Source organism: Pleurodeles waltl, chromosome 4_2 (assembly GCF_031143425.1).
Source record: "Pleurodeles waltl isolate 20211129_DDA chromosome 4_2, aPleWal1.hap1.20221129, whole genome shotgun sequence".
Taxonomy (NCBI): domain Eukaryota; kingdom Metazoa; phylum Chordata; class Amphibia; order Caudata; family Salamandridae; genus Pleurodeles; species Pleurodeles waltl.
The window spans coordinates 447,059,989-447,084,383 of NC_090443.1; the positions used below are offsets into that span (position 1 = coordinate 447,059,989).

Genomic DNA, 24,395 nt, shown 5'->3' on the forward strand with positions numbered 1-24,395 from the left:
TCACAGCTTTTGAGAGGGCTTGTGCAACCAGAAAAGTAAGAAGATCTCACTGGGGAGCTCTCCTTTGGGAAATGTTCACTGGAAAGTGTAGAGATAGACTCCTCACAATCTCTGGTAAAGATGCAGAATCCTATGACCTCATGAAGGCTACCCTGATTGATGGCTATGGATTCTCAACTGAGGAGTAAACGATTAGGTTCAGGGGGGCTCACAAATCCTCGAGCCAGGCCTAGGTTGATTTTGTTGACTTCTCAGTCAGAACACTAGATGGTTGGCTAACTGGCAGTGGTGTAAGTGATTATGATGGGCTGTATAATTTATTTATGAAAGAATATCTGTTAAGTAATTGCTTCAATGACAAACTGCATCAAGATCTGGTGGACCTAGGTCCTATTGCTCGCCAAGAATTGGGAAAGAAGGCAGACCACTGGGTCAAGACAAGGGTGACCAAAACTTTCACAGGGGGTGACCAAAAGAAAGGGGTCACAAAGCCTCCCCAGGGGAAGTGTGGTGAGATATCCAAGGACAAAAACAAAGTCTTCTATAGGGCCCAAAAAACCTGCTCATGAGGACGGGCCCCCAGCCTCTTCACAGTCCACAAATGGGTATAAGGGTAAAATCCTCATCCCAAGAAGGCCTGGTGTCACAACTGTAGACAGCATGGACACCAAACTGGAGACAAGGCCTTTCCCAAGAAAAGTCCCCCAACTACTACTACAGTTAGCACTGGAATAGCCAGTCTCAAGGTGGGATCAACAGTGTGCCCAGAGCAAATCAGGGTCCACACTGAAAATACTTGATTCTCAGAGGGTGGGGTGGATTTAGCCACACTTGCTGCGTGGCTACCTAAAATGCAATACAGGCAGCACCTCTTGATAAATAGAAATAGAGTAGAAGCTCTGAGGGATACAGGTGCCAGTGTCACCATGGTGACAGACAAACTGGTTTTCCCAGGAGAGTACCTGCTGGACAGACATATCCAGTCACAAATGCTGACAATGAAACTAAAGTCTATCCCATGGCAATGGTAACTTCAGAATGGGGAGGGGTCACTGGCCTGAAACAAGGCAGTAGTCTCCTCTGCAATTCCAGTAGAGTGTCTGCTAGGAAACGATCTGGAGTCCTCAGCATGGGCTGAGGTAGAGCTCAAGACCCGTGCAGCCATGCTGGGTATCCCTGAACTGGTGTGTATCAAGACTATAGCACAATCCAAAGCACAGGGTGAAAAAGAAGTGTTGGAGCCCAACCTTCCACGAGGAATGGAAAGAAGACTGGGGGACCAGCTTCTTTACAGCAAAAGAAACAGGACCTCTCTTCCCAGGAAGATGTCCTATCCCCTGAGGGAACAGAGTCCATGGAGCTGGAGCCTTATCAGGTGGAGCTCTTGGGCCCAGGGGGACCCTTAAGGGAACAGCTGTGTCAGGGACAAAGGACTTGTCCCACTCTTGAAAGCCAAAGACAGCAAGCAGCTGAGCAAGAAAAGGGTACTGTCAGTGTAACCCACATGGTCTATTGGGAAGATGGACTCCTTTACACTGGGGGAAGAGATCCCACTCCTGGTGCCAATAGGAGAGTGGTAGCGCCTCAGGAGTCTAGGGAGTTCATTCTGACCTTAACCCATGACATTCCCCTTGCTGGGCATTTGGGACAAACCAAGACTAGGGAGAGATTAGTCAACCATTTCTATTGGCCCAATATGTCTCAGAAGGTTAAGGAGTTTTGCAGCTCCTGTGTCACCTGTCAAGCCAGTGGTAAGACAGGTGGCCATCCAAAAGCCCCCATCATTCCACTTCCAGTGGTAGGGGACCCCTTTGAGAGAGTGGAAGTGGACATAGTGGGTCCACTGGAACCTCCCACAGCATCAGGGAACCAATATATACTGGTAGTAGTGGATCATGCTACCAGGTACCCTGAGACAATTCCCCTTGGGTCCACTACTACCCCTGCAGTAGCCAAAGCACTAGGAGGTGGTTTCTGACAGAGGTACCAACTTCATGCCAGCTTACCTAAAGCATATGTGGAGTGAGTGTGGGGGGACTTATAAGTTCACCACACCATACCACCCACAAACCAATGGTCTTGTAGAAAGGTTTAACAAGACATTGAAGGGCATGATCATGGGGCTCCCTGAAAAACTCAGAAGGAGATGGGATGTCCTCTTGCCATGCCTGCTTTGCGCCAACAGAGAGGTGCCACAGGAGGGAGTAGGGTTTTCCCCCTTTGAGCTTCTGTTGGGCCATCCTGTAAGGGGACCACTGGAACCTGTAAAAGAAGGTTGGGAGAGACCTCTCCATGAGCCTAAGCTCATGTCCTAGGCCTCCGATCTAGGATGGCAGAGTACATGGAAAAGCCAAGCAAAAATCTTGAGGTCAGGCACCAACTCCAGAAGTTACGGTACGATCAAAAGGCTGCTATGGTTTAGTTTCATCCAGGGCAGAAAGCCTGGGTTCAGGGGCTTGTGGCTCCCAGGGCACTCCAAGACAGATAGTGTGCCCCTTACCCAGTGTTAGAGAAAAAGAGCAAGGTAACTTACTTAGTACACCTGGGCACTAGCAGGACACACAAGAGGGTGATCCATGTTAACCGCCTTAAGCTCTATAATGATAGGGCAGATGTAATCATGCTGATGGTTACTGATGAGGATCAGGAAGCAGAGAGTGAACCTCTCCCTGACCTCCTCTCAACTGATCCTAAAGAAGGCTCAGTGGATGGAGTTGTCTACTCAGACACCCTCTCGGGCCAACAGCAAGCTGACTGCAAGAAAGTCCTCCAGCTGTTTGCTGAGCTCTTTTCTTTGACCCCTGGTCAGACACACCTGTGTACCCATGATGTGGGAACAGGAGACAGTTTACCTGACAAGAATAAAATATTCAGACAGTCTGACCAAGTCAAGGAAAGCATCAAAGTGGAAGTCCACAAGATGCTGGAATTGGGAGTGATATAGCACTCTTGACAGTCCCTGGGCTACCCAGTGGTCTTGGTCCCCAAACCTCATACCAAGGATGGAAAGAGAGGGATGAGGTTTTGTGTGGACTACAGAGGGCTCAACTCTGTCACCAAGACAGATGCTCACCCCATATCAAGGGCTGATGAATTGATTGACAAATTAGGTGCAGCCAAATTCTTAAGTACCTTTGACTTGACAGCAGGGCACTGGCAAATCAAAATGGCACCTGGAGCAAAAGAAAAAAGACAGCATCCTCTCACCTGATGGGCATTATCAGTTTACTGTTATGCCCTTTGGCTTAAAGAATGCCCCTGCCACCTTCCAAAGGTTGGTGAATCAAGTCCATGCTGGCTTGGAGTCCTTTAGTGCAGCATATCTAGATGATAATGCTGTCTTTAGCTCCAACTGGCAGGATCACCTGGTCCACCTGAAGAAGGTTTTGCAGGCCCTGCAAGCAGCAGGCCTCTCTATCAAGGTATCTAAATGTCAGATAGGGAAGGGTACAGTGGCTTACTTGGGACACCTTGTAGGTGGAGGCCAAGTTCAGCCACTACAACCGAAGATCCAGACTATTCTGGACTGGGAAGCTCCAAAAACTCAGACTCAAGTCAAGGCAATCCTTGCTTGATTGGCTACTACAGGAGGTTTGTGAAGGGATACGGATCCATAGTGACACCCCTCACAGAACTTACCTGCAAGAAAATGCCTAGAAATGTTAACTGGACCTTGGACTTTAAAATGGCATTTGATACCCTGAACGAAGCTTTGTGCTCAGAACCAGTTCTCAAAGCTCCAGACTATTCTAAACAGTTCAATGTGCAGACTGATGCCTCTGAGCATGGGATAGGAGCAGTTCTATCCCAAACCAATGATGATAGTCTTGACCAGTCTGTTGCTGTTATTAGCAGGAGGTTACTCTCCAGGGAGCAGCGTTGGAGTGCCATTGAGAGGGAGACCATTGCTGTGGTTTGGTCCCTGAAGAACTTGAGACCATGCCTGTTTGGTACTCACTTGACAGTTCAAACTGACCACAGACCTCTCAGATGGCTAATGCAAATGAAAGGAGAGAACCCTAAACTGTTGAGGTGGTCCATATCCCTACAGGGAATGTACTTTTTAGTGGAACACAGACATGGGACTGCCCATGCCAATACAGATGGCCTTTCCAGGTTCTTCCACTTAGAAAATGAAGACTCTCTTGGGAAAGGTTGGTGTCATCCTCTTTTCTTTTAGGGGGGAAGGATAGTTTGTAGGAAGATGCCCCTCATGGCATGGCTATCCCCTAACGCTTTGCCTTTTGTTGATGCTAGTTATGATTGAAAATATGCTGGGACCCTGCTAACCAGGCCCCAGCACCAGTGTTTTTTCCCTAAACTGTACCTTTGTCTCCCCAAATGCCCCACAGCCCTGGCACACAGATAAGTCCCTTGTAAATGGTACCCCTGGTGCCAAGGGCCCTGAGGCCAGGGAAGGTATCTAAGGGCTGCAGCATGTATCATACCACCCTGGGGACCCCTCACTCAGCACATGCACACTGCCTCACAGCTTGTGTGTGCTGTGGGGAGAAAATGACTAAGTCGACATGGCACTCCTCTCAGAGTGCCATGCCCACAACCCACTGCCTGTGGCATAGGTAAGTCACCCCTCTAGCAGGCCTTACAGCCCTAAGTCAGTGTGCACTATACCACAGGTGAGAGCATAGTTCCATGAGCATTATGGCCCTACACTGTCTAAGCCAAATCTTAGACATTGTAGGTGCAGGGTAGCCATAAAGAGTATGTGGTCTGGGTGTCTGTCAAATACGAAATCCACAGTTCCATAATGGCTACACTGAATTCTGGGAAGTTTGGTATCAAAATTCTCAGCACAATAAATCCACACTGATGCTAGTGTGGGATTTATTGAAAAATGCACACAGAGGGCATCTTAGAGATGCCCCCTCTATATCAGTCCAACTACTAGTGTCAGGCTGACCAGTTTCTGCCAGCCTGCCACATCCAGATGGGTTTCTGGCCACATGGGGTGAGTGCCTTTATCACTCTGTGGCCAGGAACAAAGCCTGTACTGGGTGGAGGTGCTTCTCACCTCCCCCTGCAGGAACTATAACACCTGGAGGTGAGCCTCAAAGGCTCAAGCCTGGTGTTAGAGCACCCACTTTTGGCGGCAAGTCTGGAGGAAATAATGAGAAAAACAAGGAGGAGTCACCCACCAGCCAGGCCACCCCCCTAGGTGCCCTGAGCTGAGGTGACCCCCTGCCTTAGGAAATCCTCCATCTTGTTTTGGAGGATTCCCCCCAATAGGATTAGGGATGTGCCCACCACCCCAGAGTGAGAAAGCACAAAGATGGTGTAGCTACCTTTCAGGACAGTAGCCATTGGCTACTGCCCCCAGACCTAAACACACCCCTAAATTGAGTACCAGGGTACCAGGAACCCAGGAAACCAGATTCCTGCAACCTGAAACACGAAGAAGGACTGCTGACCTGAAAGCCCAGCAGAGACGACAGAGACAACATCTGACTTGGCCCCAGCAGCAGGACCAGCGACCTCTGAGAACTCACCTGCACCTAAGGACCAAGAAACTCCCATGGACAGCGGTACTGTCCAAAAACGGCAACAAAGAAACCATCTTTAAAGAGACTCCAGCCTCACTCCAGAAGCGTGAGTCTCAACACTCTGCACCAGATGCCCCCGGCTCGTGTCCAGAAGCACCACAACACTGCAGAGAGAACCCCCAGGTGACTTCAATGGCATGGGCACCCTGAGACGACCTCCCCGCCTCCCTACGGCAAGGCCTACAGAGAGGATCCAGGGGCTCCACCTGACCGCGACTGCCCGGTAACAAAGGAACACAACACCTGAAAGACGCACTGCACTTGCAGCCCCCAGGCACGAGAGGAACCGACTACCGGTGCAGGAGTGACCAGCAGGCGGCCCTCATTCTAGCTGGCCTGAGAAACCCCCCTGTGCCCTGCCTGCATCGCCAGAGTGACCCCGGGTCTCTCCATTGATTCCCATCTACAACCCGACACCGCTACTTTGCACACTGCACCCGGCCGGCCTTGTGCCACTGAAGGGGGTATTTTGTGTGCATGTTTGAGACCCCCAGTGCTGTTCAAAACACCCCTGGTCTGCCCGCCGAGGACACAGATACTTACCTGACAGCAGACTGGAACCGGAGGACCCCTGTTCTCCCTAGGTGCCTCTGCTATTTGGTCCCTAATTTGACCTCTGCACCTGACCGGCCCTGTGTTGCTGGATGTTTGGGGTAGACTTGAACCCCCAATGGTGGGCTGCCTATGCCCAGGAGACTGAACTTGTAAGTGTTTTACTTACCTTAGAAACTAACCAATACTTACCCCCCCCCCACCAAGAACTGTTGATTTTTGCATTGTGTCCACTTTTAAAATAGCATATTGCCATTTTTGCCAAAACTGTGTACATAACTATTTTAATTCAAAGTTCCATACTTACCTATGTGAAGTACCTTACAATTTATGTACTTACCTAAATTCTGAATCTTGTGGTTCTAAAATAAATTAAGAAAATAATATTTTTCTATATAAAAACCTATTGGCCTGGAGTTAAGTCTTTGAGTGTGTGTTCTCATTTATTGCCTGTGTGTACAACACATGCTTAACACTAACCTCTGATAAGCCTACTGCTCGACCACACTATCACAAAATAGAGCATTAGTATTATCTAATTTTGCCACTATCAACCTCTAAGGGGAACCCTTGGACTCTGTGCACACTATCTCTCACTTTCATAAAGTATATACAGAGGCAACTTTCAACAGGTATGTTGCCTGATACTTTAGAAACAATGGCCCTCACTAACATTATTGGCTAACTCCAATATGGCCTGTAGCAGAAATTATCTGGTGAAGTTGGATTATGAGTTTTGTGGACAAACCTTTATTCCTGTTTTTTACGTTCCAGACCCAGACATTTCACCATGAGAATCCTGGCAAAATGTGTGGGTGCAAAAAGGCCTTGAATACTCACTTTTATTCTCATTAAGCATCTCTACGAAAGGGCTACCTTCTGTTTAACTAACACAAACCTCATTCTAATGTCCTTCTCCTCACTTTCTCGCTCTAGAACTCTCAACAAGACGACCTTAGCAAACCAGTCAAGATCATGAAGCTGGATGTAAGCAGGCCAGTGGTAGGTGGGAATCAAAATATTACATTAAATATATTTGTAATTTCCTAATTTTAGATCTACTTGCTGAAGCAGCTACAATATTTTTTTATCAAAGTGTGCCTGTTCTGAATTCATCATCATAAAATTACTTTGCTATATGTGAGCAATCAACCAATACCTGTATGTCACATGTGAAGAACGATTCTACAGCTTTTACTCAACCCCTACCAATGTCCCCTACTCAGCATATGCATTGGCAGAGAAGGTAAGCACAAGTGTATGCTATACTATGCGCAGCCCAGGGGACCATCTTTGTGACAGTAAGAGTCTGCAGGTCATTAGACATGGCAATGATGCACTGTTATTTGTCAATAGGTACATTGGATGATCTACTGGAATGATCCTGTCCTACACGTTTCATAATAAAAATAAATATTAAATACCCTTTCCCACCATACTTGAGCACCTCATTGGAAATCCTGTACTCAAACACAACAAAAGATAGTTTATCTGATTTTTAAAATAATTGGCCAACTCTTCACCAGAAGAAAAAGGAAACTATTTTCTTCTGTGATGCAGCTTTGCATTGTGGTCTGTAAGCATCCAGAAATGTGTTGTTAGGGTAGACACACACTTTCCTTATTTACATTTTTCTAGTCATATTATGAATTTAATTGAAAAGAAACAGATAAGTGCCCCTTACCAAGCTCTGTCGAAATGCTCTTTAAATACTGTGAATTTTCTTCCATAAATGAGCGTACTATGAAGATAGCCTGCTGAAGCTCATCAATCTACAAAGAGAATGCAGTGCATTGCTTTAGAAATTGTAAATATGTGCATCATTTGCATTTTCCAGGCAGTAACTACAGTTAATTGATCAAAAGTGCTTCGAAAGTGCCCTCCACCCCTAAATTTCAGTGGGCAAGGAATTCTCCTAAATCCAAATCTAAACCATACATTGTCCACTTAACCTACATTCCCAGGTATACAAAACAAGTTACAAAATCATTAAGTAGCAGATAAAGCCACCTACAATGAATATAGGAACAATCAAGGGACTTTTATTATTAAAGAACAGTGTTAATTTGTAGAATCAGTATTTCCAAATCAAAACATACTGGGATGTGGATATCTAACATAAGCCACGGTGGACAGGACCTCAACTCAGTTCACCCAATATGTAAATGAGTTACATTTTAAATCATTCCATGCACATCCTGAAAATATGCCACTGATCTGTACCTCTAAACATGATAGACACTTCAGGTGGACATGTTGACTTGGAGAACTTCTCGGGTACCAAAATAAATACATTATCTCATCTGCTGGTAACCTTGCTAATACTGGAACACTGCTATTCAGTAAAACCTGACAGTCACATATAACTTTGCTGTAATTCCATTATATATGGTGCAGAAATGCCAACTTTCGACTGGAGCTGACCTACACAGACTTTAACATCTTTTTTTGACAAGTCACAAAAACTGATTTCAACTATTAAATGAGTCACCCCCTAAGCACACCTGCAGCCCACATGGAGGATGCATAATATTTAAGAGTCCAACATGTGTGATATTAGAAATGGCATGTTCCTCCAGTTACTAGATCCAAAACAATATTGTCACTGGTCAAGGGGTAGCTGGCACATCGGAAAAGTCAGAGTACTGACTAAACACTTTAATCTAGAACATTTTACCTGTACCAGCCACAGACCCCTTTTAAAAATGTATTTTTAAATTTAATAAAAATCCAATCTAACAGTGAAGTCGTTTCTTTATTAAATATAGGGGAAATGTAATTCCTAGAAAGTTACGTTTACTCTGCCTAAAGATGCTGGAAGCTAATTTGCATTAGCTCTCCAGTAGCTAAACAGCCGGTACTTGGTCTGAATTAGGTGTGAAAACTGCTCCTAGAGCAGAGACTATTACCTGGGATTAGGGAGTTTTTTTTCCACTAGCAGGAAGACCAGAAGACCTGTGGTTGTTTGGGCGTCCGAAGATAGTTCAGAAAAACCTTTTCTCCAGAGCTTTACGGGGCTCTGTGTAAAATGTATCCAACTGTCAGTTCCATGGAGTAGGATTCAGTTTCAGCTTCATCCCAGTCAGGGCTCAGAGCACCTTAGAAATAACAACTGAGTCCCATTCTGCAGTGCAAATGGTCAGAGACAGACAATTTTCAGCAAGAAATCTCCCAGGTTCCAAAGAAACCCAACAGCTTAAAATATCCTGCCTTCGGTTCCAACACAGCAGTTACAATGTCAACAGCAGCCCACTCAAAGAAAATGTTTGTGCTAAAAAAGTCACAAAGTCCCTTTCTGCCTTGGGGCATAGAAAAGTTTTCAATATTTTTCTTAAAAAATATGAAGTCCCTTTTTGAGTTGGAACTTAAAAATATTTAAAATGTTTTGACTTCCGGGCTTTCTCAGGGACCAACCTACTTGTATCTGACAAGGGCTCCACTGAGGTATGCCTCAAATCAGACCTGGGTCTCAGTCTACTGCTTCGATAAACTATCCTTGGTGCTTTGCACATCATTTCACTTAAATCTTTTCAAATTCATATCTCTGGTTCCTCTTATTTGATTTTTGCCACTTTGGTCTTATTTACTTAGAAAGTGTTACTCTTTATTTTACAATTGTTTGTGGAATGGTATTGTGTTTTGCATGACGTTTTCTACTGTATATGCACTGCTTAAATACATTACACATTGCCTTTAACTTAAGCCTGACTACTTTGTGACACATAACCAAACACTGAGCACAGGTTTATTTATTTTGCTTGACATCTAGCAGATGATGGCCTTATCCTCCAAGGTGGGCACTTGTCTGTCTCAAATAATAATCCACTTTCCTACACTTTGGAAGCCAAAAGTGGCTTTGGGGCAGGGGGAAATAAGGGCAGGTGTGTGTATTCTGTCTTTTTGACATTCAAACTGAAAGTTGGAAATGTTATTGGGTTGCTATATTTTCTGACATTATGACTGCATCTGCTGTCACTCCAAGCTTGCCCACGCCTGATGGACTTTTTTTAAACCATTGTTTGTCACTTTTTCACCAGTACAATCAGCTCCAAGGACATCCAACAAAGGCTCTCATCCAAGCAGCATTTACTTTGAGGATAGGAAGAGGGCTTTCTACATACAGTGACTCACCACAAGCTCCATGTAGTCAATCACTGGGAACTGATCACTCAGTATTTTCTGATAATTGGGCTTGCTTTTTAGGACTTTATCTTGAGATGTTCCTTGTACTGTGGCATGCATGTCATACACTTTTTTACACTTCATTTCTTCCAGCTGCCTGGAAAACAGAAAGCATATTCATCACATAAGAAGCACAAAGGTTTCATACTGAGCACCAAGAACCTGTTTGCTAATAGTAAGAGTAATTAAAATGTAGACCATTCGTTTACTTTTGTGAAATGGGCAACCCCTTGTTAAACGATTTATATTTTGCTCCAAAATTGTCATTAAAAAATGTGATGAGATATTTAATACTAATTCAGTTGTGAATATTTACAATATTTCACATTCTAAGAAAAATGATCAATCATAAATAAAGATGTGAAATTGAGAGGGCATGGTCACTGAAATGGAGGTGGTTGTTAAATTAATGACACATTTCAGAATAATTCCGAAACTGCCTGTAATTCATTGCAGCAGACTGAAGATACTCAACTAACTGTTTTTCAGCCCATTTTAATATCCTTTTGAACTGTTATTGGTTTTATTGAAGGGTAAACTTATAGTGTTGATATTTAATTCCTGGCATAATTACATAACACTACCAAATATACTGTAATCTCGGTTTGTGCTCTATGATAATCAGAAAATTCACAACTGCAACAGAGAGCAAACAAAACCTGTCACTGAGTTACCATACTTAGAGCTCCAATGCCACTCCATCTTGTGGGGTCCTTTGGGACAGTATAAGGCAGGTGTTGGACCCTAATGGATGAGTAACCTATCTTTGAACCAGCAGACCGGAAAGAGATAAATATTATGATGCCTACAGGATGAAATCTAACTGTGGATCTCCACCAGACAGCTATCCAAAGGATCCAAGATGGCACCCAAAATTCAATCACTTAGAGGTGAGCGCTCTCTGTGCATGTCAGTGATTTAGCATCAGCAAACTGCTGAGAGTAAAAGGTGAGGTGGCGCCTACAAAGAGTGAAAGCTGGCGGCCGACCATAGCTGCTCACCCTATAGTTCTCTTGACGGGTGGGCCTATGGAGAACACAGTATAGGAAGCAAGGCTACACAGCACATGTGGACAGGTTTTTGCATGGATGGGATGGAGACCCACTTATTAAATGACTAGTGGGACTGAGCACCTTTGAGTCACAGTCGACAACCTGGGCTCTTTCGCAGACTGTAAGCTTGGTTTGTGAGTGGAGTAAAGAAGGTCCTGCTGCAAAGTGTCTAAAAGTAGTAAAAGGCAACACTAGGCAGACTAAATCTGATTATATTGGGCCACAGTCCTCCCCAAGATCATTTGAAAGAGGTAATTCCCATGCAATATATTTGCCAGTAGCAAGTAGTTGAACAGATGGTGCCCCCTCCCAGATCATGGATGTGAAATGAGAACTAAAGAGCACAATAAGCAACAGAGATAAATTGTCACATAGATAGATGTCACTTCTCTGGCAATGGGTTGGTATCTGAATGAAGCAGACTGTGCTCTATAGAGAAAGTCAGCAATAGTCGGGAAACTAGAATACTCAAAGTATCACTTGAAGCAGAAATCAAACACCATGGTGACTGCACAATAAAACCAATGATCGTCTTTGAAACCCAGAATAAACTTTAAAAAAACATGGTGAAGGCAGCAAGGCAGCAAGGATTCTTCTACCGGGGGGTTCCAGGGCTGAGGTATAATGTACCAATGCAAGGCATAGAGGTTTTTTCCCCCCGACACACATTCATGGGGCAGTGTCCATAAAGCCAACAGACTGCTAATGAGGAGTCCATGAAACAGCAAGGAACATTTGGGTCCAGACAATGCTATTCTGGGAGCTACTTCTTAAATTGAGCTGTGTGTAGGGGCAACATAGGGGAAAAGTGAAGCAAAATTAACTGTCTCAGAATTCTTAATGCTACCATACTGCAGCAGAACCACAAAGCAATAACAAGGAGAGCTACAGCAAATTCAGAGAGCTACACTATGGCACCTGCCAAAATGAAGGTCATGCATGAGTGCAGACCACATGTTTTTTACTCAAACTGAGTTAGTGGGTGCATTTCCGGATGCTGTGTTGCGTTACATTTACATTACAGGGGTTACATCTTTATATTTCCCTGGCTTGTAAGAGAAAAAAACTAGCTTTTTTTTTTTTCTTTCACACTCCTTGTTCAGTCACTCTCGAAAAGAGGAGAAGTGTTAATGAAGACATGATTTGGTTTTCTCTCCGAAAGCGCTAATGAATTCTAAGCATGCACATCCTGGCAGCAAGCAGGAGGAAAAAATCAAATTGTTCAAGTTGAATATAAACTACACACTATATTATCAGGGAGTGCTTGTTTCCAATTAAATGTTATGAGGGCTTTTCACAGTCTCAATTCTGGACTAATCAAAACACGGTTCAATGGAACAAACCTGGCTCTTTCCATTGCAGTTTTCTGGTAACTCAGCAAAATTTGTTCCCATGAGTGACACTCCTTGGTAAATCTGTAAGAGTAGGCAAGCTGGGTTAAGAGAGGTCAAAACAAGACTGTTAAACATTCAAAAGGACACCTCCTTCTAAACAGCATAACTTTGACAACGCAACAGAATGCACCATCGGTGACAGATCATTGTCAAGACTTGACATCACATAGATATATTACAACTGAAAACATGTATTTAATGTATTTTTCAAGTTAATTAATTTTTTATAAAAGTGACGCTATAGTTAGATGAAATTCACTGAAAAAAACAAAGGTTAAAGTGACTATGAATTGTGCCCTAGAGTAACTATAACTTGCCCCCCCCCCCCCCCACCATGCACAGTATTGTCAACAGTGATGGCATTTCAGGTCGGATTAGGGATATCATAAATGTAGTCAATTAGAATATCATGAATGATTTATTATGCAAGGGTAAAAGCAGGAAGATGGGGTCCCAGGGGTCAATTAAGGGTTGGGGAGGGGGCTGCACTCCTCCTTCATCTTTTTATATATGTTTTGCCCCCAGGGGATGGTCTCCCAGGGGCCAGAAGGCCAACCCTTTGCTGTGCAAACCAAAGGCTGTGCACGGTCTGGGAATGGCAACCTGCTGGTTGTTTGGCCACCAGACGTGGTAGCAGGCAAGCCCTATGGCTAACCCTTGCTGCGCACCACCAAAGGATTTGCTCTCAGCATGGGGTTGGCTGTCTATGGGGAGTTGCAAGTGAAGGATGGCTTACAGACAGGTCCTGCAGCTGAACCCGTGCCATGCACGACCAAAGGCAATGCGCGACCTGGCGTTTGCTGCCTCCTCATGGCAGCATGCCTCAAATAAAGTGCTGTGGGAATGAGAGGCCTTGCGCAGGGTTGGGTTGGGCTGTCACCCAGTGGTATTGGGAGGCCCTATTGCTAACTTCCTGATGTGTGTGGCTGAAGGCTGTGTGCAGAGTAGGGTTGGCTGCCTGTGGGGGGCCATGTGGTCGACACCCCACTACATATAGCCAAAGACAGTGGGTAGTGGTGGGGTGACGTTACCCATGGTGCTAAAAAAATTACTTTAGTTTATTAAAAAAAAAAAAACTAGATATCATGATGAGAATTGATATGTCATGAATGATGTCATAGAACATGTCATGAGTGATGTAATATGTGAGGTCATAAGCAGTGCGTGGCGAGGGTACGAATTACAGTTAGCTCTGATAACTATAAATTACCTGTTTTTTTTTAAAAAATGGTAATGTTGTCGCTAACATATTCACCCAACTATAACGTTACTCGAGTTAAATAACTGGTGAATTTCATTGTATTTGTTACTTTCAAATGGTAGGTTTTACATGCAATTTTCACCTAACTAGAACATCCCTCTAACCTTCAGTGAATTGTCAAGGTTTTATTTTAATGTAAAGTTAGATATTTTTACATTTCCTAATTGTAATGTCACTTTAGAATTAGGTTTGATTTCAGCAAATTTCTAGATAGTTTTTAACTTAATGTAAGATGACCACCACAAAGCACTGTAGGAAGTGAGAGTGGAGGGATTTGGATGCAGGGCCTGGCCCGGCACAGTCAGTTCTGCTGTCCCCAACAAAGCTTGTTGCCCCTGCCCCTCTCTTCCTTGCCCTCAAATGTCAAACAATGTTATTCTTCCACTGCCCTTCCCACCCACCCTGCACGGTTACCTTACCACCCATACTCATGCCCATACTCATTTCCTTCCTGCCTTTTGTTGTCCGAGTCCATGCACCTGCCCCCTTCCCCTGCCATGCATGTTCTGATGTACTGCCACTGCCCTCCAATTGGCTTGCTGTCCCTGCCCACTCCTCCTGCCCTCCACTGCCCGAGTATATGCCCATCACTGCCCTCCTGCTTAGCCTCTGTGCTTAGCTTGCTGCCCTAACCCTGTTTTCCCCTATCCTCCTATCCTCAGATGTCTGTGTGCATGCCCCTGCTTCCTCCATTTCACCCATCATGTTCCACTGAGCTGCAACTGCCCCTCCTGTCTGCTCAGCATAGTCAGATGGCTGCCACCTATTCCTGCCCCCTGCCCTCCAAGGTCCAAATTGCTTCCACTCCCTTCTGCCCTCTGTGCTCTGCTGTGCTGCAAGCACCAACCACCCCTCCTGCCTGATCTGCGTGGTGTTTTATGAAGACACTACACCCCTTCCCTCTGTTGTCTGTGTCCAGCCCAGACCCCCCCCCCCTTTTCTGCCCTCGATGGCCTGTTGTGCATTCCCTTGCCCCTCCATCTTTCCCACCATGACTGTTGTGTTGCCACTAACCCTCTTGCCTGCCAAACATGATCTTTTGTGCTGCACTGCCCCTCCCACTTGCCCTGTGTGGTCAGCTTGCTGTCTCTGACCAGCTCCCATCTTGCCCTGGTTGTTCAAACGTATGCCCTTATAGGGTTCCTATTGTGCTCCAAGGTGTGCTCTGCTTTGAGTAACCATCCGGCCTGTCCTACATGGTCAGCTTGCTGCTTCTGACACACCCTCTTGCCCCCTGCCCTCCTCTGCTCATGTGCAGGACCCTATCCCTTCCCTCCGGCCTTCCACGGTCCCTTGGCATGCCCCAGCCCACTTCGTCTTTTGCTCATGATTCCCTGTGCTGCAACTGTCCCTCCTGCCTGCCTTGTACGGTCAACTTACCACAACTTCGGGCCCTTGCCTTCTAAGGTCAGTTTGGTGCCCCTGCTACCTCCCTCCTACCCTCTATTGTCCGGGCCCAGGTCCCCACAACATTCATCTTGACCTTCATGGTCCAATGTTCCATGCATGCCATCTTTCTAACCTTGTTAAGAAGGAGATTTTAAAAATAAAATGGGGGAACTGATTTTTTCCATTGACTTGCATTGAAAGAGTTTAGGTGGGACATATCTAAAATAAAGCCCTTGTGGGCTTAAAAACATATCAGAAGTCTCCTGCTAAAATCAGGTCTTTTGGCATGCCAGCTGCACTGCCACTGCCTCTCCTGTCTGCCCTCAAAGGTCCATTGTTTTGTCACAACCTCTCCTGCCTGTCCGGCACATTTTGGTTTGCGGCCCCTGCCCTTGTTTACCCTTGCCCTCCATGGTCCGTTGTGCTGCCTCTGCCATTCCTGCCTGCCCAGTGTGGTCAACTTGCTGCCTCTACCCCCACCAGCCAGCCCTCTATTGTCAGAATCGGTGCCCTTAACCTCTGCCTTCCCATAGTATTCAAAAGAACAACTGGATCTCTAGCATTACACGTGTGGCACACATGAAGTCATCTTGATTAAATCAAAACTGTAAAATGTGTTGGATTGTTTTCCCGCAGGAGGGTGAAGAACTGAATATGTACACACACACACACATATATGTGTGTATATATATATATATATATAGTGAGTAAAGAAGATGTCCATGCAATGTATATACATATTTATATAATAAAGTACCACAACGTTTCCGTTCAATGGTATGTGTAGCTGCAGATACACGTTTTGCAAAGACTGAAAAGCAGTCCCCTCCTAAAATAAGCGGTGGCTAGCCTGTAGGAGTTGGAGTAGTTTGAAACATTGTTTTAAGCACTGTTTGACCAACATCTGCTTGTTGGCAAGATAGCACATCCACACAGTGGTGTTTAGTAAATGTGTGTGGTGAGGACCATGTGGCTGCTTTGCATATGTCTGCCATTGGTAGATTTCCTAAACATGCCATTGAAGCTCTTTTCTTTCTAGTAGAATGTGTTTTAGGAGTTATTGATAGTTGCCTTTTAGCTTTAAGATAGCAAGTTTGAATACACTTTACTATCCACCTGGCTAATCCTTGCTTGGAAATAGGATTACCTTTATGAGTCTGTTGAAAAGCCACAAAAGTTATTTACATTTTCTAAAATCATTTGTTCGGTCTATATAATACATAAGAGCTCTTTTGAGATCAAGAGTGTGGAGAGCTCTTTCAGCAACTGAATCTGGCTGTGGGAAGAAGACTGGCAATTCCATTGACTGATTGATGTGAAGAGATGAGAACACTTTGGGTAGAAATTTTGGACTTGTCCTAAGTACTATTTTGTGTTTGTGAATTTGGAAGAAGGGTTCTTCTGAAGGGAATGCTTGAATTTCACTTACTCTCCTTAAGGAAGTAATTGCTACCAGGAAAGTAACTTTCCATGAGAGAAACTGAAGAGAGCAAGAATGCATGGGTTCAAATGGCGGACATATAAGCCTTGTGAGCACAATGTTAAGATTCCAGGCCGAAGCTCGTGGAGCTCTAGGTGGAATAACTCTTTTAAGGCCTTCCATAAACGCTTTTATGACAAGAATTCTAAACAGAGAGGTATGCTGTCTGTTTTGGAGGTAGGATGATATTGCTGTTAAAAGAATTTTAATAGATGAATATGCAACATTTGCTTTTTGTAAGTAAAGCAAATAGCATACAATACCCTGTACTGACACTTTAGGTAGATCAATGACAGTAATATACAAAACGTTTCCATTTGGCTGCATGTCACGGCCTGGTTGTAGGTTTACTTGCTTCCTTTAGAAGCACGTAAACCCCGTGCCCATTTCTGCAGGTAATACATTGTTGTCATGTTGTCTGTCCTTATTAACACTGTCTGGTGTGTGATCTGTGATCGGGAATGCTTTGAGTGCTAAGAACACTGCCAGCAGTTCCAAGTGGTTTATGTGGTAAGTCTGCTGGATTGAGGCCCATTCTCCCTGTACTGTATGATCATAGAGATGGGCTTCCCAACCCATCATTTATGCATCTGTGGTGATTATGGTCTGTGGCACAGGGTCCTGAAATGACCTCCTTTTGATAAATTGGTGTAATTCCACCATTGCAGAGAGTTTTTAAGTCTGGCATTCCAACAAAACTAGATCATGAAGTTGACCCTGAGCTTGAGAGCACTGCTGTGAAAGACACTGTTGCAGGGGTCTCATGTTTAGACGTGCATTGGGCACTACTGATATGCAGGAAGCCATCATTCCTAACAGTTTCATAAGAAACCTTACTGTGTAAGTTTGACTGTATTGTAGCTGAGATATGAGACTGTGGAACGCTTGAATTCTTTGTGGGCCTGGGTAGGCTAATGCTGACTGTGTTCAGAATTGCTCCCAGATATAGTTGTATTTTCGCTGGCTGAAGGTGAAACTTCTGGTAATTGATTGTGAATCATAGACTGTGTAGGGTATCTATTGTGTATTGTGAAAAGGGCACCCATGGCTTTTGCTGTATCTGAGTCGTTTTTTAAAATGTTGATGGTAGTATCCACCTCTGGCCAAATCGCTGCTGTTTGTTAAACGGCATGTTAAGGACCACTGCTGTATCTCAGCTTTGAATCCTGAGGACCGCAACCAAGCATGTCTTCTTATCATAACACTACTATTTATACCCCTAGCTGCGGTGTCTGCTGCATCTAGGGCAGATCTAATGTGATTGTTGGCAATAGCTTGTCCTTTTGCCACTACCTGCTGTGCCCTTTTTTGGTGTTCCATAGGGAGATATTGGAGGAACTCCTGCATCTCGTCCCAATGGGCCCTGTCATACCTGGCTAAAAGAGCTTGGCAGTTGGCAATTCTCCACTGATTTGCAGCTTGAGTTGCCACCCTTTTGCCTGCTGCATCAAATGTGCGGCTTTCTTTATCAGGGGGGAGGAGCATCCCGTGTGGACTGACTGTTTGCCTTCTTTCTAGCTGCACTAACAACGATGGAATCAGGTGGTTCTGATGGTGTGGCTTTATATTTTTTGTCCACCCTCGGTGTAAATACTCTAGCCTTTGCTGGTTCTTTAAAAATATTGTCAGCATGTTTTAGCATGCCTGGTAGCATTGGCGAACATTGGTACTGTTTATGTGTAGAGGACAGGGTGTTGAATAGAAAGTCATCCTCTAAAGGTTCAGAGTGCAGTTGCACATTATAGTATGGGGCTGCTCTAGCAGTCAATTATAGGCCGTGGTGTCTTCTGGTGGAGATGACCAAGTGGGATGTAGATCTGGGTCATTGGATGGGACAGGGTTGGGATCATATACATCCCGTGGGTCTATACTGTAAGTATTGTCGCCCATATAACCCCCATGTAAAGAGACAGGCGATTGCATAGAATACTGTGGAGGTGAAGGTGGTGGTGGAGTTTGAGGTGGTGGAGAAGTGGGAAGCACAGGAGAATACAGTGGAGAAGACTGTTATACTGTCTTTGGTTTCTCCTTGTGCTTAAATATTTTTGCAGGTGAAGGTCCAGGATCCAAACTTTCCTGGAAAGACAGTTTCCTCTTTGGTATTGAAGGAGGAGCGGCAATAATCTTCCCATTGTCTTTTTGAATCTGTATTTTCCGTTGTTTATGGTCCATCACTTCAAGAATGGGCCTAATGTCTGCTGATTCTGCTGTAGATGGAAAATATCTGCTTCCTATATTTGTGTGCTCCGAAAGCTTGGTGATTGACTGCTTTAATCGGGCCGAAAATATGGACTCTGAAGCAGATGGGAGTTTTTTCGGTTCCAAAGAGGAACTTGGCTGTTTCGGCTCGGAGGTAGCGTGCAAATGTTTCAGTTCCAAAGTGGAAGCCACCACCATGCGACTCGATCCCAAAACAAAGGCATTTTGGTCTTTTTCGACACCAAACCCGAGGGCTGGTCGTCGAGATGTAACTTTCGGGCCCGACCATGGGCAGTAAGCAGTGGTGGACCCAAGACCATTTGTGTTGACTTTTTTGTGACGGTTTTAGAGATGGGAATGGGCTCGCATACTCACGTACTGCACCGCAGGAATATCTTGGCTGTCCTCATCTGAGTCACGGTCGGAGTCTGCGATGGAAACCGCAGTCTGCGCCTGTTCCTCACAGAAAATGTCAGCGTTTGTTGGGTAGACTTTGATGCCATCTCCAGCCGATGCGCCCTCCAATCCCACAGAGTCTTCTTGGAAGGATTGGCAAGCCTCGCAGGTTTCTTTCAAGTGGTTTGGAGAGGGGCAGAGGTTACCCACAGAGTGCTGGTCGGTATAGAGGAACTTAGCATGGCACCAAGGGCAAAATCGAAACAGAGTCCAATCCATAAGCCTGTGACACAGTAGGCCCGGGAAGGCCCAAGAAGGGCGCGGGTGCCCAATAGGGTGTTTAATCTATCCCGGCACTACAATCAGATCGAGCAAAGTATGGAAAACATGTTCGAAAAAGATACCGACTTTTAAAGGAAAGATAGAGTAGTTCAGATTGTACCGAACCAATATTCTACCGGAGAGAGAGGGAACACGTCCGAACCCGACAGCGGAAAGAAAACAATCTAACAAAGGACTCGATGCCCATGCGCACTATCACCGAGAGGAGGAGTCACTCGATCGCTTTATCGAAAAAGCTTCTTCAAAGAAAAACAACTTGTAACACTCCGAGACCAACAATAGATTACGAACTTATGCAAAGCATGTGCATCTGCAGCAAGCATGTGTATCTGCAGCTACATATGCCATCAAACACACACACATGATTGCATTAGCTAATCAAATACTTGATAAACCAACTAAAATGCAAGTACAATTAACTGACTGACCTGCATCTACCATATTGCACTTTGGTAGGACAAGCGCAGCATACTGAGTGTGTGTTCGGCTTCTGTGAATCGTTAGTAGCTAAATGGTATTGGAAACAAATCTAATCTTTAATCATTAATAACTCAAAAAACATTCTTGCTCAAATGTTTGGAATAACATAAGACTGCCGATCCGAAAAGAAACAAAAATTCAGCTCAATTGTGATATAATTTTAATATGTTTTTAAATAACATTAAACCTTGCAGTACTTACAAGGTGTGTTTAGAAAATAAAGGTAGGTTTAAAATTATGGCCCACTATGGCCAGAAAGTGTCACTCATTAAGGTGATCCATCCTTCATGAGCAACCTAAACTTCAATCTTACTCTCAATCCTCGTTTGTCTTCCAAGAACTATTCCGCTGAGCAGTCCATCATTTACAATTACTTGCTGTGAATTCAAAACCACAATCACCTATGCTGATGGTTACCTATTCAAACGCTGGATCCCATACATCCTGGTCCCTTGTCCAGCATATGCATCACTATGACAACAACTGTAGGAAACTGGACTTCTTTGCAGCTGTCCCCCCACTTTTTGTCTCCTTTAGAGGTACTGAACGCTGTTTTTTTTATTTTTTTTATTTTTTTAACTCTGACAGTACACTGAAGCCTGCCAACCAGACCTCAGTGCCAGTACTCTTTCCTTAAAACAAGGAGATGTCTAATTATAACACAATTGCCAAAAGACTTTAGCATCTCTGTAAGTCCTTAGTAAATGGCACCCCTGGTACCCAAAGCATGGGTACTAAAGAGGGTCCCTAAGGGCTGCAGCATATCTTATGCCACCCCAAGGGACCCACACACAAATTCAACAGAGAGTGAAATTGCATGCTGTGTGACACGATGCAAACCATGAAGCAAAAACATGACATGGCACGCTCCTCAGTGCCTTGCCAAAGTCACTGCATTTAATGTAAGTAAGTCACCCCTACAGCAGGCCTTTGAGGCAGGGTGCATTATATTTCACGTGAGGACATATCTGCATGAGCAGATATGCCCGTGATGTCTAGTTTATTAGCGGTGAAAAGGGAGGCCAGCTTAACGTATGTTCTCAGCAATGGTAAAAACGAGTGGCTTGACTGAAACATATGGAATTTGGTATCAAACACCTCATATTAATAAACCCACACTGATTCCAGTGAATAATTTATTAATATATGCACCCAGAGGGAACCTTAGAGGTACCCCTAAACTCTACTAGTCTTTTAGTGTGCTGGCTGACTGGTCCTGCCCAGTCTGACACCACAGATGACTTTCTGACCCCTAGGAGGTGAGGGCCTTGCTCTCAGAGGTCAACAATGCTTGCTCTGCCAGGAGGTGCTTACATACCCTTCAGCTGGAAGGCTAGTAAATTAGCATGTCAAGGCAGGGAGCTTCAAAGAGCACACCGACTTTGACATGTCAGCCTGGCTTCCCCAAAACCTGCAGGATGCTACCTCCTGTTCTGAGGCCCATTTGGCACCAGGACAAGTGGGAAATTAGCTATGCTAGGAAGCGTGTTACACCTCCAGGCTAGTCACACCCCTAAGGAGGAGAGCTACCTGAAGATTAGGATTTTACCATCTTGGTTGTGGTGAAATTAGAAACTCTAGGACAGGGTGATGCCCACTGTAGGAAAGTCACTCTTTTTGGCATGGTTATCACCACTTTTTGCCTGTTTATCAGTATGTTCAGATTGTCTGCTCTGGGATCCCGCTAACTAGGACCCCAGAGACTGCACTCTCTCCTCCTAATTTGTCTTGGTACCCTTTACACCGCACTATTGGCATACTGGTGTACCCCTGTAAATCCCTAGTATATGGTACTTGTGTACCCAGGGCATTGGTACACCAAGGGTCCACCATGCAAACTATGTCTGTAGGCCTGCCATTGTAGTCTGTGTGAAAAGGTGCATGCACCTTTTCACTACTGGTCACTGCACCAACTCACCGTAAGTCACCCCTATGGTAGGCCCTCCTAGCCCAGAAGGAAGGGTGCAGGTTCCTGTGTGTGAGGGCACCTCTGCATGAGCAGAGGTGCCCCTACGAACTCCTGTTCCAATGCACTGGACTTCGTACGTGCAGGGAAGGCATTTTTACCCGTGCACTGGCCACTGTGTCCAGCTACATAATGGTAACTCCGAATCTAGGCATGTTTGGTATCAAACATGTCAGACTCATACCCCAACTAATGCCAGTATTGGTGGCATGATTCCCTGCATTCTGGGGGCTCCTTAGAGGACCCCCAGTATTGCTCCTACCAGTCTTTCAGGGTTTGCAAGCAGTCTGCGCTGCTGCAGCCCCTCAGACAGGTTTCTGCCCTCCTACGGCTTAACCAGCTCAGGCAGGGGAAAGCAGAACAAAGGAGTTTCGTCGGGAGGCAACACCCGCTCCCTTGTAAATAGGTGTTACAAGGCTGGGGAGGGGTAGCCTTCCCAGGCCACAGGTTTGTTTTGAAGAGCACATTTGGTGCCCTCCTTGCATAAACCAGTTTGTACCAGTCCAGGGATCCCCAGTCCGTGCTCTGGCATGAAATTGGACAAAGTAAAGGGGAGTAACCACCCCCCTGTCCATCACCACCCTAGGGGTGGTGCTCAGAGCTCCTAAAAGTGGCCTCTTGATTCTGCCATCTTGAAAACAAGATGTGCAGGGACCTCTGGGAGCATCTGAGTGGCCAGGTCAGGCAGGTGATGTCAGTGACTCCCTCTGATAGGTGGTCACTGTGCAAAGTGACCAAGCTCCCTGTTAGGGCTATTTAGGGACTCCCTTGAGGGCGGGTCCCAAGATTCAGCATGCAAGACTCCACCAGGACTCCTCTGCATCGATCTCTTCTGCTTCTGGCCACCAGAACCACAACTTGACACTTCAGGAACCGACAAGACTGCAATTCCCAAGATAATCTCAACTTGCAACATTGTTTCCCTGGCTCCTTCCAGCAACTGCAACATTTCCACAGCTGACCATCCTCTGGGGTCAGCAAGACTTCAGATGCACCAAAAAGCAAGAAGGAATCTCCCTTGGAGAGAAGGAGTCACTCCCCCTGCATCTGCAGACAGCTAAAGCAACGAAGTCCGGCTGCGTGGAACTGCCCTCCTCTGGAACAGGGTGGGTCCTGCAGCACAGGTGGTGGCTGGAGTGGTCCCCTTGGTCATCTCTGCCCTATGTCCATTTATGGAGACAGTGAGCCCTTGGCTCTCCTTGCAGGACAGTACCCCTGTGCACAGCGACCCTTGCAGCAACTAAGGCTTGTTGACTCCTGCTCCAAAGGATCTTCAGGCTCCAAGTAGCCCCGGCCTCCAGCACTTCATCCATCATCCAGTCTCGTCTCTGCTGCTCCAGGCAGTGTGACTCCTCTCGAGGCATGGTGATAAGGCCTCACTGCCACTTACTGTGCTAGTGGGTTGCCTGTGGAGGCCGCAACTGCTTCTGCTGACTTTCCTCACTGCTGCGGGTCAGCCTGGACTCCCCTCCTAGGGTCGAGTCCCTGGACCTTGATGATCTTCTTCAGCTCTGCAACTCTTCTTTTGCTCCAACTTGCATTTGCCAAGGCTTGTTGGTGGCCCTTCTGACCACTGACCAACTGCAACCTGGCGACTGATGTGGGACATCATCTGCACGGCTCCAAGGACTTCTCTGCAGCTTCTGGACTCCGCAGCTTACCCTCCCTATGGTCCTGTGTGCCCAAGACCCTTGAGACCTCAGCCCCCCTTTGGGTTCAGCAAGATGGGTCACTCAGTCCTCACTTGCATCCTCTTTTCCTCAGGACTGCTTCCCATTAAAGTGAATGGGACAACAGATGCTGTAAAGCAACTCTGCATCCGGACGCCCCAGTGCCTCCCGAAGTGATCAGTTGGTGGTGCCTTGGACCTTACCCCATACTTACCTTTACTCCAGAAGGACCCTCTTGTAAGTCGTTAAGTATCCGTATGCAGTATATGTTTCTTTCCCATAGAATAACATTAAGGCACCCAATGCTGAAAAGCACCTCTGCACCTGGATGCCCCAGAGCCGAACCAGGTGATCTGTTGGTGGTGCTTTGGACCTTGCCCCATACTTACCTTAACTCGAGAAGAACAGTCCTGTAAGTCATTGCCAAGTACCCATATGAAGTATAAGGTTCTTTTACCATAAGATAACATA

At 45.6% G+C, this 24,395-nt stretch overlaps 1 protein-coding gene across 16 annotated transcripts in view; it reads right to left on the reverse strand.

Moving 5' to 3' along the window:
* Positions 1-24,395, reverse strand: part of DSN1 (DSN1 component of MIS12 kinetochore complex) — a 304,146-nt gene that overhangs the window by 39,607 nt on the left and 240,144 nt on the right. For all 16 annotated transcript variants that reach the window (XM_069231754.1, XM_069231763.1, XM_069231764.1 and 13 more), the window contains 3 exons: positions 12,691-12,762; positions 10,245-10,392; positions 7,798-7,885 (listed from right to left, as the gene is read on the reverse strand). In XM_069231754.1, the coding sequence (XP_069087855.1) occupies positions 7,798-7,885; positions 10,245-10,392; positions 12,691-12,762 (308 nt within the window). The remainder of the gene's footprint in view (positions 1-7,797; positions 7,886-10,244; positions 10,393-12,690; positions 12,763-24,395) is intronic.